The 15,361-nt window shown below is 38.8% G+C and overlaps 1 protein-coding gene across 4 annotated transcripts in view; it reads left to right on the top strand.

Annotated features, from left to right (window-relative positions):
* The window catches only part of SLIT3 (slit guidance ligand 3), a 521,085-nt gene that overhangs the window by 83,404 nt on the left and 422,320 nt on the right, over positions 1-15,361 (top strand). For all 4 annotated transcript variants that reach the window (XM_069029271.1, XM_069029274.1, XM_069029272.1 and 1 more), the window contains exon 5: positions 11,136-11,207. In XM_069029271.1, the coding sequence (XP_068885372.1) occupies positions 11,136-11,207 (72 nt within the window). The remainder of the gene's footprint in view (positions 1-11,135; positions 11,208-15,361) is intronic.

The raw sequence follows: 15,361 nt of genomic DNA, 5'->3' as shown, positions 1-15,361 counted from the left end.
ACAGCCAAGCTCTTGGTTATGGCTGTCAAAGAGTGAACCTTTTATTTATTTTGCAAACATTATAAAAAAATAAAAAATTAAAAATTGGCCCCTCTTTTCCAAGGGAAGCCATTAGCAGCTCTGTCAATAGGCCAGCACAGGAGGAGTCCAAACACAGGAAAAGTGCAGGAGAGGCTGAGGGCAGTAGCAAGGAGCAGGATGCAATGCTTCAGTGAGAGGGTTTGGTTTGCATTAGTACTTCTGACCAGGGCCACAAAACAAAGAAGTTTATTTTAACAACATGAAAATAAATGAACCTGATTTCATCAAAAACGTTTTTGTAATAGGTCACTGACCCACAAGAACTCATGGAAAAACAAATTTGGGTCTCATTTATGTAGACAAGAGGTTCTGTAACCACAGGATTCTTAAGCTTCTGAAAGCAGTGGTTACAAAGCAAGTGGAATAAGGACACTTCCACTGCAGTGAAGCCATAATTCAGTTGGAATAGCTGATCAGCACTGGACATTACATCAGAGCTTTAAAACATTATTCTTTTCTGTGGCTTGTTTGTTTGATTTTAGCAGGTTTTTTTATACTTGATGAAGATTTATGAGGGTATTTGTTTAAGCAAAACACTTCAGGATTTAGCAGTCATTTCTTCCAGATCTGTAGGAAATGCTTAAGTGTCTGTGTTACTGTTGGGTAAGGACTGCTGCATCAGTGGTCTGGAATTATGTGGGTGAACTTTATTTAGCTTAAGTAATTTAATCAAAAGGGTTTTGCTTCTTTGAGCTTCCTCTTATTAGAAGGATTATGCTGCTTGCCATCCCAGAAATACCATAAGTGTTGGCTGAATTTCATGCTGTCAAGCACAGCGATTCTTAAATAATCCTGCTCCTGAGCGAAACGATGATGGATTCAAAGTACTTAACCTCCTTTTGTTCTTGGAGAACATATGAATATGTAGGTCTTGAAGCCTCTCTGTCATGGATCAGAGCAGTACAGTCTTGACTTTGCTTTTCCTCTGGCTCAGCTCCATTTTAGCAGTGTCTGTTGAACTGGAGCTCCCCTCAGTCTGCACCTTCCTTCCACATGGAACAGGACAAACCAATGCATGTTGGCTTATAGTTAATGTCATATTAGTGTCATGTTCTCAGTTCTTTGGAGATAATTTCTTCTCTAGATCTTTCTGCTTGTGTCAAGATGTTCCAGTATGAGGATCCCAGAAAGAAGAGAGGATTTCAGGGTTCATGCAGATGTTATGGACATACCACATACATTTTCATACTTGTATTAGGTAACTCTGAGTGGAATAGATGTCCTGTAGTATTCAGGGAAAACAAGAGAGAAATGGGAACTCCTGGGTACTGAAACACTTTAGAACATCTCACCCCTGCATTTGAAAACCTTCTGGGAAAGTGGAAGTAGATCAGAGTAATTATCACAGAAACTGGGTGCTCTCAGCTTTTCTACAAAGTGGATTTTTAAAGGCTGGTTACCTTTGTGGCTTCCTCAGGAGATGATGTCCTTTGGCTGAGTTGCCTTAGGTAATTCCCACTGCTGATAGAGCAGTCGAGAGCTGTTCCTGTTGGATCTGTTGGAATAAGGCAATACCTTATTGGTATTGGCTTTTTGGTTGTCAGATTGGACTCGGGTGTGCAGTGTGCTCTTTGTGCCACCTCCTCATTTCCTTACAGTCACTCCATTGGCTTTGGAGGATGGACCCTTTTTTGAGCATCCAGTTTGATTTCAGCAGGAGATGATCCTGCAAATCTTCCTTTTTTTACTGGTTCTGCTTGGCACAGATCCCTGGGAGAAGGAGCACCACAGTGCCCTGAGCATTCCTTACTATATATGGACGGTGTGGGGAGCAGGGCTGGTATTGCCTTATTCAAACAGATCAAACAGGAACAGGGTTCTGTTTCTTCTGCTAAAAATTGCAATAATTGTTGTACTGGCAAGTTTTATTCCTAATTGTTCCCAGCAATTTCTGACTTTGGGAAATTGTTTGATTAATATAAACTTTTAAGGCGTGTCAACAGGGGCAGCATGGCTTGGAGATGTGAATGCTAAAATTTACTTTTTCCTTTCTTCATAGACTTTTAGCCCTGACCTGGAGAGATTACACACTGGTGTAAAAAGTAGCTTAACCATGTCTATTTTACTGTTTTTACAAAAATTGATGAAATATTAAAAGTGATGGATATTTAAGGGTACTCTAATAGATTAAGTTCCTTGGATAAAGTCCTGTTCTTTTCACAATAGTCAGTGGAGTAATGAAAAAGTGACCCCTGTTTTTTATCATTCTGTATGAGTGTTTTGAAGTTACAAAGTGTGAGTTCCTAATTTTTTCAGATTTGAAATTGGAGAACTTTCTAAAAGCTTTGCAGAAACTGAGAAGCAGCTTCATCAGAGACCATCTCTGCTTGAGGGTTTATGGATCAAGCTTTTTTGGCTTCTTTGAATGACAGTTGAAAGAAATTGTTAATTCTTGTACATTAAAGTCTTCTGCAGACAGGTATGAGCTTCCATCCTGCATGTATGTAACTTGGTAGTTCTATAAACCTGCTACTGAGTTAAGAGACGGGGCATACACCTCTGCTTGCCTCTTTTGAATTTAAAGGATTTTCTATTGTCATTAATAAATACTCTGACATTTAAGAGTCTCTATTCTCATCTTCACTTAGGTTGTTACTAAGGTTTCTGTCCATTTCTGTATCACTTTAGGGCATTGATTGCTGTTTAGAATGGTCGTGGGAATGTTGTTAGGACGTTTTTGTTTTTTCATGTTGTCTTAGGGAAAACATTGAAATTTAAACCTGTTCCTCATGCTTTCCTTGCCAGTATTACTGGTTTATTCCTAGCCAGAGACCATCTGTGTAGGTCCATCCTCCATCCTAATATCAGATTTTTTTCACATGAGGAGATACTTAGGAAAAAAAAGGAAAAGATGGATTCTAAGATTGAAAGCTGTAAAGTGTTACAGAGCCACAGTTCCTGTGCTGCTGAAATGCACAGACATGTACTCTGCACTTCTGAGAGAGGATAGATAATCTTTCTCAGTCTAATGAGAAGTTGGTAATAAAGGTTATTACTTCTGACAGCTTTGAAAATGTGAACCAGGACCACCCAGCCCGCCAAGTCTGTAATAAGGGATCTCAAAGTTATAACTATTATAAACAGTTTTCCTTCAAAAAATGGTCCCTTAGCAACTTGCAGTGGTATCTCTCCCAGTTTTTTGGAAAAGCTTCTGAAGTAACACGTCACGTGGATAAAGAAGTTCATTTCTCCCACACCATAATCCTGTAATATGGTTGTCCTGGGCTTCCTCGTAGTGCCCTTACTGAAATTCCATTATATATCGTCTGGCTTTATTTCCTAGGGCAGTAATATAAAGAGGTGATGACAGAAGGTAATGGATAAGGTTGACTTTTTTTACTGGGTGCCGCATCTTGACTGTTTTTCCTTACAAAGAGGAAGTGATATGAAGCAAAGGAGAAGTTACATTAATGATCACAAAGTATTTCTTGACTCTAATAGGATTTTCTGGTGAAACCATTGAAGGCAATTGGCTCTGCTCCTGTTACTGCTTTCCCAAGCCAGTGCTTCCAAGGAGAAACTTAATTGCTCCTTGGAGTTCAGTAACTCCTGTCTTTCTCTTTGAGTCTTTGATGCATTAAGTCATTTTTATTGCTTATTGGTTCTGCCCAAGCTTGTAATGTAACCACTTCTTCCTTAAAGTTACTTGTAGGAACTTCAACTGCATCATGTTCCCCAAGCCACATCTCCAAGGATGATGCCATAGAGCTCTTAACAGCAAAGCAGAAAAGGGGACCTTGCTTATTGTCAAAAGTGAGACCCAGATGTTTTGAGTGTGAAATAAAATAAATGGCCAAGCTGGGGAGTGAACCCACAATTACTTGGGTAATTTCTGGATATTAAAGGCTGAGATAGCAGGACTGCTCCTTTAAAGCTACCCATTAAAAACATTTAAAAGCAGTGTAGTTTTGATTTTTCTGTTGGAGAATGAGCTCTGTGATAGGCAGCAATGTGAATATAGATATTAAATCAAACTTGAAAGTTGTTGAACTTGGGTGGAAAGGAACTGAGTGCTACTTATTTCATGACAGATAATGAAGTACTTTGATTGTGGTCAAAGCTGTCAATACTCAGTAGAAAGGCAGACAGGATTTGGAAGCTGATGGGTATCACACACATTCATGGGGTTAAAACCAGATAATTGTTCTGTTTAGAGACAATAATGAAACTGACTGTGTAAGTCAGAGCCTGTGTAACAGCTTAAATTTCTGGGTGGAATGTGTTCAGTAATATTAGTTAGTGTAGTATTGCAAGATATTTTAAACAAAACCCAAAGATGTACAGAAGAGATTTTTGCTGTGATATTGTCTAGCAGAGCCAGGTCCTTTGCTTTTTCCCCCACAGCCATGTAAATTTGGTGATTTCTACTCTGGCCTTGAATATTTGCAGCTTGCCTGAAGTAACTGATGTTATGGTATTCAAAATTTTCGAACAGAGTCAGTGGCATAATGAGAGATCAAATTGCATTGGAAAATTGCACAGTTTGCCAAGTTTGGCTAAATAATGCCTGCATTGCTTTTCTATTGGGCTTTTATATTGATTCCATAGTCCATGGGAAGCAGGCCAGTGTCCCTTTGAAGGGACTTTGAAGAAGGAAACTTCTTGTGGTGTGAGTGGGCATCTGCTCACTGTAGCTCTGCAGAAGAGGGGGTTTGGCTTTTCTCTGATTTGTTTCTTACTCAAAGTAAAACTGTCTTGCAGCTGTGAGAACAAAGCATGAAGCTGAAAATGCTCTGTCTGAAAACACTGGATACAATTTTATTCAGTATGATCTGTTAATGTTGCTTCTCAAGGCCCATTGCTTGTACACCTTGTATGGAAAGGAATGAGAAGTCAAGGATTGTGATTGCACTGAAGCTTTTACAGATTTCCAAACTAATTGTATAAGAAACGCATAAATCTGATATTTTAGATGTTCTTTTACCTGTTTATTTGACTTCTGAATCCTGAATTTCTTCTGAACCTTCTAAAGCCTTGCCCTGGCCATATTAGCCCTGAGGAGGAAGGGATGTTCTGCATGGAAGGGGTGTAACACTGCAGGATTGTTGGAATGTGTTCTCCTTCAATTTGCAGTAGCAAAGAATATGGTTAAATTCTTCTTGAAAAAAGATTAAAATAGCTGCAAGTTGAGCAATGTTCTAGTTCTGCTTCCATATGCACTTTGTTCTTTTCCATCTATGCTGATCATGCCTTCAATAGAGATTAAATTTAGCTCCTCTTTGCTCATATTGTGAGTGGAGCTCCATGAGACAACAGAACCAGAATTGGATGTGACCCTTCCAATGGTGTGAGCATGAGGGCTGCAGCTGAAATCAGTACCCATAGAAAGTGTCTCCTCCAGGAAAACATGACCTCTGCCTTGAGAGCAAACTGAATTTTTTCCTCCCAATACTGAGGGTTTTTTACTCACACAGAAGTTATCCAGAAGACAAGAAAATGAATAAAGCAAAATTATAATTAATATTAAAGTAAACTGTGTAAGGTGTAAGTCTTTTGCTCCATTTGTTTCAGAGAATGATTCTGATAAACATCTTCAATCTTCCTCTAGTCTGGTAGCACTGTTACTTTCCAGGCTTCAATGGTTGTGTTTTTACTCTGTGTTTGAATAATCAGGGGAATCTTAATAGTTAAGTTTCTCTCCTATCCCAGCTTCAGACAGAGGAAGGAATATGATTAGCCTGGTTGGAGCCAGGAAAGTAGGAATTTCACAGTTAATAACCTCTCCATTGTTTTTCTAAGGGCCCTTGATATTCTGTGATTGACACAGAGGTTGTTTCCCTCTATCCCTTTGCCTTCAGGACATAGGAACCCCCAGTTGGGCAGCAGGCTGAGGGAGGAAGGGGAGAAACTGGCACTTTTTTATATATATGAGCAAAATATTTTTGGGAGGTGAGAGGAAGTGTTTGTCCTGTGTTGGAACAGTGTGTTTGATGCTGTATGGGACTGCTCTAAAGAAAACATAATAAGCCAGGGGACAGCATTTTATGTATGGACTTAGAAAGGTCACACATTCTGTAAGTCTGCATTTTAGGCCATTTGAGTAATAAAGACAGAAAATGCAGTTTGTGACATGATAAAGCTGTGAAGACCAGACATTTATGTACTAATTTTATGTGAGAATAGATGTCAACATCCAGTATTAAGAATTAGTAAGCAGCCATTATTAAGCATGTGCCAGTGATTGATAATAGTTTCAGGAGTAGCAGTATTGGACTTTTGCACTGAATTCCTGCAGATGGAAGTACGGGCTTTTAGCTTTTATCCTGTACAGCTCCCTAAACATCTTCCAGCAGAACCAGGGTGCATCTGAGCCTCGTGAGAGAGCAGTGTTCTGGTGTGGTGAGCTCCATGCCTGCCTTGGAGGTGGTGGATGGACTCCTGGAGACCCTTTCCTTATACATCGAGGACTTTGTGTGCAGTTGGTGCATGGCCAACTCTTTTGGGTCACTTATGGGGGCTTGAGGAGCAGACTAACAACACAGAATATGCCAAGTTCTATTTCCTGTGCATAGCAGTGGTTAAAGTAGTCTGGAAGTTGGAGGGAGCTGCAGTGTAAGGAGATTGTTGACTGTACAACCAGCATGTGTCTAATCAGAGTTAATAAATTTGACTCAATGCAGGTATTGCCAGAGCTGATAGGACTCCTGGAGAGCCTCTCTGCACAGTTCTTCAGCTTCCAGGAGGCTTTATTAGTCTGGACTCCATGCTGTGCACATCCAGAGCTGCTTCTGATCCAGCACTGGAGCTAATCTGTTCCGTGGCATTAGATGATTATGCATCATTCTGCCCAGTGCTCCGAATTCCAGGAATACTTTGCAGGTCTTATTAGCTGTAAAGCATCCAGTTCAAAATACATTGGAGGCTGAGCAGCTGCATTCCCATCCAGCAGTCCCAGGTGAAATAATGTGGACCAGATCTTGGCTGGCTCTGTGCCCCAGATTCCTCCCTGCCCCTGGGTGTACCTCGGGGCTGGGTGGTGGATGCTGCTGTGTGCACACACGTCCTGGCTGCAGGGCTGATGTGATTCCAGCCTGAGGGAAGAGGCCAATTCCAAGGGTTTATTTTTGTGCTGCGTCCCAGGTGGTATTCCCAGTCTGAACAGTCCCAGGGATTTAATGTGATGATTTTTTTTTTTTTTTGTAGTCTACTGTTCAGATTCACCAAGCTGCCCTGTCATTCCTCCATGATGTAGCTAGTTACAGCTGCAAAACTGGCTTGGATTTAAATTCATATTCGAGGTATTTCCTGATGTTATTTCTATTTTAAGTCCCTAATTTAAAATCAGGGGTATCTATATTTTTTAATAAAGCACAGTCCCAGGAACAAGGTCCACAGCATCATTTTACAAGAGTCTGGCTCACTTTGTTTATGAACTTTTTGCAGACCCTTTTTATTTCACTGCTATATGGCTTCACCATTTCCAAGGTATTTGTTATGAAATCAAAAGTACTGCTGTAATTAAAATTGGACAGCTGACAGGATTAAGATTTATGCAGTAATGGGATGGTAATAGGTCTAGGCAAGCAGGGGGCATTTTTGTTCCTCTCATAGGATCTTTTGGTGTGGGAAGGGGCTGCAGCCCAACAGATCCCTCAATGTGCCCAGCCTGTGCTTTTCTCCTCTCCCGAGGAACAGCTACATCCCTGTGCTGGCATTCCTGATGTTTGCACTGGAAGTTTCCCACTCTGTCCTAGAACTGATACTGATAGGTGAGGATAAACTCCAGTTCTTGTCAAATGATGTGTTAGGAACTGTTCCACTGCAATTCATCCGTGTTTGGCACTTCTTTGTCAAACCAGAGGAAACAGTGCTTATAAATGACCATTTCGAACATTTGGTCTTTTCATTAAATAGTCTTTAAACACATCTCTTTCTCTTTTCTGGAATTTAAAAACATCCTGTCTGGTACTTTGATACTTCTGTATTGAGGACTTTCTTTAATGGCCTTTCTCTCAAACCCAGGAAGAGAAATAAGAGGTGTAATTGGGATTTTTTCCTAGGCTATTGGTGGTTTTCTGGCACATAATAAATACGAGCATGTTAAATGAATCCTACATCAAGTATGTCTAAGTTTCTACGAGGTGATCTAGTCTTATATTTCAGTAAGTATTGCAGTAGAAGTTATAATACAGTAGGTGATGTTCAACAGAAACAACCTCTGTTCATTCCCTTAGTCCCCCTGAGAATCAAACTAGGAACAAAATGACTTTTGGTGGAAGTTTCAACTTGAAATAAGTCTTGGGAAGTGGTGGAAGGTCGTTTGGAGAGTCCCATAGCTTGAAACGAGACATGGACAGCCATGGACTCTTCAAGTGTTTGTTGTTGCATTAATTTGCTTTGTTATCAATTAGTAACATAACCTGGCCTTAGAGAGCTGCAAGCTCTGGTTTGTGGCAGAAATAAAGCTCACCTGAAGCTTCTGGAGGATGGTATCTGTGCAGGAGCACTTCCACTCTGCTGGGGGAGTTTGAAAATCAAGTTCACATAAGTTAAAGCAAAGGCAGAACATCATTGAGTTCTTGGCCTTGATACATGGATTCAGTTTGCTTTCTGCTGCAGTGTAAAAAGAACTTCATTTAGAACAATATCATATTAAAATATTAAGTACATTTAGACCCATACAAAATGTTTAGTGCTAGTGAAGAGCAGGTCACAATGTGAGCTTTGCAAGTGTCCTTGTGTGGACTTGACTTCATATAATGTTTGAAAGAAAATTAATATGAAGGGGAATGTCAGGTTGAAATCTTAAAATGCTTTGGACAGTTAAAAAGGGCAGCTGAGAACTTGGTCCTTTTGCTATCGCAGGTAGGAGAGTGTTGGCCCATACAAAAAATAGTAAATAATTTAAAATGTTTAATCTTCTGGATTAATTTGATAGTAAACTAGAGAAAAAACTTTGATGTTAGGTTTTTTTTTTCCCTTCTGAGTTGTTTGTGTTTTGCTGACCTGGAAATTTGAGTTCTTGTTACTACATATATTTTCTGCTTGTTGGTGTGAAACCACCTGTTCTAGAACTTTAATCTGATTTTGATTAGTTTCTTTGGCTTAGAACAATAAGAATAAGCTCAGCATTTGTGCAATACTTGCAAGTAGAGAAAAGAATATTCTTAAAATGTATTCCTGGGATGTTGCTTTGAGATGAGTCAGATGACTTTGAGTTGACAGTGCATAATTATGTGTAGATTGTGAGATCTGAAATGATAATCAGACACAGGAATAAACACTTGGCACCATGTGTAATGCATTTCACTGGCACACTTTCATTTTGAATGATAAATAACTTGATTTTGTTCAGTGTTTCTCAATGACTAGTGGTAGTCTTGGTGAAGGAGGATGGAGCTGAGGAGTGCTAAGCCCTGTATAAGTCTTTTTTTTTTTTTTTTTGTTTCATCCTGTTGTTCTAACAGATAAACATGCTTAACTGAAGTAATGAATTTGATGAGGGCTAAGTAGCACATTGCTATCAACCTTGAATTAAACAAAATTAAGTTTACTTAGGTACAAAATTGTGAAATGTCACGCAGGTGTAAGGAAATCCAGTTTAAAACCTTCCCATGTATTTTCTCAAATGCACAACTAGCATCTCTCCTATTCTTTCAAGTTTCATTTGCTGTTTTGTTCATTTATCTCAAAAATGTCATTGAGTAGTTGGTAAAAGCTGTAGGAAATAACTTCAGCAGACACAAATATTGGTAATCACGTGGTGTGTGTAATGCACAGTGCTCAGGCTCTGCAAGCTTCCAGCCTTTGATCTGTTCTAGGTGTCAGGAAGAGAAGTTAAAATTCCCCTCTCCTCCATCACTCCTTTATCTTGTGAGACATGTTCATATGGTGGCCATGTGAAAACTCTGCCATATGAAACCCCACAATGTTAGTTTGATCTCAGGAAGGCCTTTCAATTCCAAAAATTCTTGAATTCTGATAGTGAAATTTCTCAGTGTGCAAGAAAACTGGAAACCAGATATTCAGTGCTAAGTAGCAGTAGGTTTGTAAAAGTTCCAGGTGTCTTTGGAGATCAAAACTTCAGAAAAAATAGATCTGCTATCAAAGTGAACCTGGAAGGTAGATTGGGAACAAAGGGGGCACAAAGCCAGGCTCCTATATGAATTTACAGGATAAGTCAGCTTCCCCTTTATGGCAGTGGGCTTGTATGTAATTAGTCCAGGTCAACTCATTATGCAAATAGCATTCATTAGGACTGTGAGAACAGGTGACTGGTTTTATTGTCAGCAAGACAGCAGAAAAAGGATTGAAGAACAAGACTGTGTCTTACAAGCAGAACTGCTTTTAGATTTTGCAGGGCTGTCACACGTTTTATGGAGAGGAGGCTCATGCTTTTTATAGTTACTGGGCTGGAATAGCTTGGAAATGGTTGTTTTCTAAAAACTGGCAAGTTGTCATCAGAGTAAAACTCATATAGTGAGTGAGTAAAAGGGACTAATGTATAAACACTAATCTGTTCTCTAAAATGTTCCTGGAAGAATCTTCAGGACTAATATTCTATTTCAAATCACCGTGTAGTCATCTGGTTACCCATATGTTCATATTTTCTACAACAGTGCTCAGGTTTTCCAAGTGAAGTTTCAAGAAAATTCTTTAAAAAAAGAAATTATGTATACTACAGAAATAATAGCTAATCTGGGAATAATATTTATTGGTCAAGTTACTGAATTTCCTGTGCCTACATTTTTTGAAGGAGAATGAAAATCCAGATTCCTGCCAGTAGCTGTTCTTAAAGCAGTGTAAGCTGAATATATTCCTCTGTCAGTAGGCATCCAGAGGAAAATGTAAAAATTGTATTTGTGTACTCATCCACATTGAAACTTCGTGGTGACTGTCCCTTGACTCCTCACCTCATGGATGTGGGCAGCTGCTCTACAAATGACACAGTTTGGCTCCTGCATGAATAAAGTGCCACAAGGCATCCAATGGCAAGTTCATAACGTGAGGTTTAGTGCAATGGGAGCTTCATGTGTTTATGCATAAGAGAATAAACTTCTTAAATTGGAAGATAATCTAATCTATTTTTTTTTATTCTAATTGGAACTGTTTAGGCGTCTGAACAAGAATAAATTGCAAGTCCTTCCCGAGCTGCTTTTTCAGAACACACAGAAGTTAACTAGGCTGTAAGTATAATCTGATTTCTTTCTCTGTGGTGTGTTTCTATTTGATGTTCCTTATTGTGCAGATTCACATGTTTGTGTTTTGACTGTGGTGTGAAGTTTAATTTTTGTGATATTAAACTGCTAGTTAGTAAGGGTTTTTTAGGGAACGTGTTATGCTTGCTTGTGTGTAGTTGTAATTTGGTAGAGCATAAATATCAGAGGGAAGAGAAACCACAAATTTTTTTCTGTTCCTCATATATTCACCAGGATGATGTCAAGGTGACTTATTTTGAACTCCTTATGTAGAGCTCCAGCAACCATGGAAAGTGTCAGGTTCACATATTTGGTTCAGTCTGGATGTCCACAAAAAGAGATTGCATATACTTATTTTTAAAAAAAGGAGGTAGTTATAACTTCTTTAGTTTGGAAAATTACGTTTTTAACTAAGCCAAGGCTTTGCCAGATAGACCAGCAAAGTTGTGGCTGCTGCCTCGTCAGGCAGGAAGAGGAGAAATTATGGAGAGGTAAACAATTTTGTTCCTTGAAATATAAAAACTGTTATAAAATGTTCAGATGGCATCAAGGCTCATTTCAACAGCAAGATAAGGATATTATGAACTTGGCATTATTTCTTTTTGGTGGGAGAAGGGAGTGGGTGGTGGCAGAACAATAACTGGGTGATTTACAAAATATCTATATTTATTTTAAAAAGTGTGTACAAATAAAATGGATGAGCAGGTGCCTGCATAGTTACAATCAAGAAAAGACTCATCTGCCTTTTTAAAGGAATAGTCAAAAGCTGTTTGAAATAATTTTCTGGATCTTGCCAAACTCATGATCCAGACTGGCTTTTTGAAATTTGGTAAAACTGTTCTTTTAATGTTTGAGTTTTTTTATGGAACATTAGATACCAAGACTCATGATTTGGTTAGTGAAATTATAAAGTTACTACAAGGTGGCTGAAAAAGTTCTCCATTAATGTGGAGTTTCTGTAATTGTTTTAATACATCTGTGTGCAACCAAACAAACCATTTAGGCAGTGCAGTAAATTTTTCTTCCTGTGGAAATACAAACCACATGGTAATAGTACAGGTTTCTTTTGGAATCATATAAGTAGTAGGGTCTTGGTTTATGCTTAAAAGAGGCAAGCTGAACAGTGTTGTGCAGTAAGTGATACTGATAATTTAGAGAAATTCTGTAGTGAACGTTTGGTGTTGTCCAAACTTGTTCATGAAAAACTGTACAAGTAAGTCAATGCCATTATTCTGCAGATTTAAAAAGTATTAAAAAATTATAAGCTATAGCTGTCTTTTAGTATTAATATATGCTTGGAAAAATCTTTGTTGGATGTGTTTTGCAAGCTTTGTCATGACTTTTGAAGACTTTATCATGACTGGGATATATTTGCTCAATGGATTTGCTTGAGCTGTGTAGTTTGGTTGCATTTCCTAATGTTCTTTGCATTAGATTTTGAAATTTTGCATCTTGAAACACCTCTTGAATATAAAGTGTGAGCTGGCACATAGTTGGAGATACCTTTATCTGGTTTCTGGAAGGTTCCAGTTGTATGTATTTCTTAGAAGAGTTGCTTCACATGGGTTAGTTGTCTAAGGATATGAGATGCTTTCAAGAGAAAAGCTTTTATAGAGTTTACCTGTATCTCTACAAATTCCAGTTTCACATGTTGAAAATTGCTCTGTGAGTGGTCTCATTGCACCTGGATATGATAAGAGGAACTCTCTGGTAATTTGTGGTTTCAGTGGAATGTTGTCTGTGTTGATAACTTGCGTGCATCCGTGCTCAGGAACCTCGCACAAAGAAATGAAGTGAAAGTAGCGGAGCCTTTTCAGTACCACAGAGTGTATTTTTCAGTTGGTCATGTAATCATGATACATTATAGCCCTTAACAGCAAGGGCAATAATTTTGCTTTTAGAATATAAAGATTGTAATAAAGTTACATACAATGGAATGATTAATCTGAATGCTGTGTTCTGTAATGCCTCCCAACGGATGCTGTCGGAACATTTGTCTTTATTCACTGACATTCATTCAGTCTTGCTTACTGTTTAACAGTGCGTTAGATAGATCACTTTAACACTGTTTGTCAGAAGAAACTTGCTTTTTCTTTTGAAGATACAAGTGTTATATAAATAGAGTGTGTATTATAAGCAAATAAATCTTAGCTCAAGTGAACTGTTACAGTTCCAAGTGTAGTTTGGTTGCGTGTTTTTCTGTCATGGGATAAGAATGAAAAATTTGGTTCCTGCTAGAATTTGTAAAAACGCACACACACACATATATGGCTGCTCTCTATTGTTTCCTGTTACTGTCTTGGTCCCACTGCTGGTAGATTCAGAGCTGTTCTTTCTTGCTTCTGTTCTGACTTGTCTGAAATCCAGCAGTGCCCCTCTGCTCACAACTGGCTCAGACGCTCGAGTGGCAGGGCAGTGGTGCCTGCATTCCTCTCTGCAGCTGCTCTGACCCAGCCTCTCCAGAAGAAAGCAGAGCTGAGAAAGTGATGAAAGGGCATAAAAGCAGTGAAACAAAAATTGGTAAGACAGGCTGATGCAGGGGTGAGGTAGATTCTGTGGAATTTACGAGGAGTGAATTTAAATGAACATTAAAAAGTGTAGATAATGCTGGTCTTAATTTAAATTTTCCATGGTATAGCTATATTACTTCTGCTGCCATATTTTCCAACTCTCGACTCAGAGTTACTCAGATGTTACTCCATTATTTTCTTCTTAATAGTTATAATCCTCATAAAGCAGAAAGTCCAGAATTGAGTATTTTAATTGTGTAAGCTTGCTACAGCTCAAACAATGCAAAATTTTCAACAACTAAATATTTCTGGGCAGTATGTCCAAAATGTAAGATTTGGGTTTTATTCCTTGGAATGAAGAGCTCATAGACTTGTCTGTGAGAGAAATAGAGATGAATTCTGTGCTTCTTCACTCTCCAGCAGGCATGCAGTGAGTGTAACAGTCCATGGCTTTGTGAAGGAAGGTATGAGCTCGACTTTTTTTTCTTTTTTAAGGTAAAGCTAAATAGAAAGATAGCATTCTAAGTTTGGTAGCTTGATGAGAGTTTGAAATTTTTATTATCATGAAGAGAATTTTTTATCATGAATAGAATTTGGTGGAGATGGAGTGACTGATCTTCTTAAACATGTGGGAATTTTGTGTGCTGGAGGGTTTTGGGGAAGACCTGTTAATGTTTCAGGAGTAGCTAAAGGCTGAAAAATCAACTCAGGGCTTTTCTCAGTGTTCTGTCAGCCAGGCTGAAACCTGGGACTTTACTGGAGGAACCAAATTGTTTCTGCAGGTCGGTATCAGCAGAATCTCTTCAGCTTTGCTGCTGCTGGGCATCAGGACGTAGGACATGGTTTGTTGTCGATGATGTGCTTGAAAAGCTGCAGGACAAACCTGGGGGTTCTCGGGCTGTTCCATGTGCACATGGTTTGGGACAGCAGTGCTGTTGTCCCTGATGGATTCCATGTGTGTCACCAGGTCATGCACGGTGCATTTCCACTGAAATCCACCTTCTGATAACTAATGAAGTTAAATTTAGAACGCTTCTCAGATTATAACTGCATCCTCAACCTTTACTTCAACTCCAGGTACCTTTGCCTTTTTTCTCCAAGCCTTTCCTAGATTCTGAGCTTCAGGATATCCTTGTATCTTTTACAGGGCTGGTTAGGCTTCGTTGTCACATCTGGTTGATATTACAAGCAGGAATATATATAGTGAAATAAACCTTAAATGGAATGTGAGGCGTCCCACAAAACGAGTTTCTCATAAGGCTTTGAGCCTTTTCTTCTAGAAAGAGTGGCTTTGAGACTCATGGATTTTGTTTGCTTTGGTTTAGATAAGGGTTTTAAGTTTAAGTTGGATGGTGAATGAACCCTTGATTGTACTTTTTAGTGGACATGTTTCTCATTGCTCTGTTGCCTTCACTGCCCAAGGTTTTAAACCTTCTGAACTGTTTTATCTGGGATAATTATCTAATAATTCAAAATGCAGGCACTTTTAATGAGGAAACGGAATCAAGGAAAAGACATTTTTAATGAATTGAGACATAAAAGCATGAAAGATTTTTTTTTTGGTAGTTTCAGATATTTATTATTATCTATCCATAAAGGAACAGGTATTTTTAATACAGATGCTGAAATGCA

The sequence above is a fragment of the Aphelocoma coerulescens genome, chromosome 13, assembly GCF_041296385.1.
Source record: "Aphelocoma coerulescens isolate FSJ_1873_10779 chromosome 13, UR_Acoe_1.0, whole genome shotgun sequence".
NCBI lineage: Eukaryota > Metazoa > Chordata > Aves > Passeriformes > Corvidae > Aphelocoma > Aphelocoma coerulescens.
This window is presented reverse-complemented; position numbering and strand designations above follow the sequence as displayed.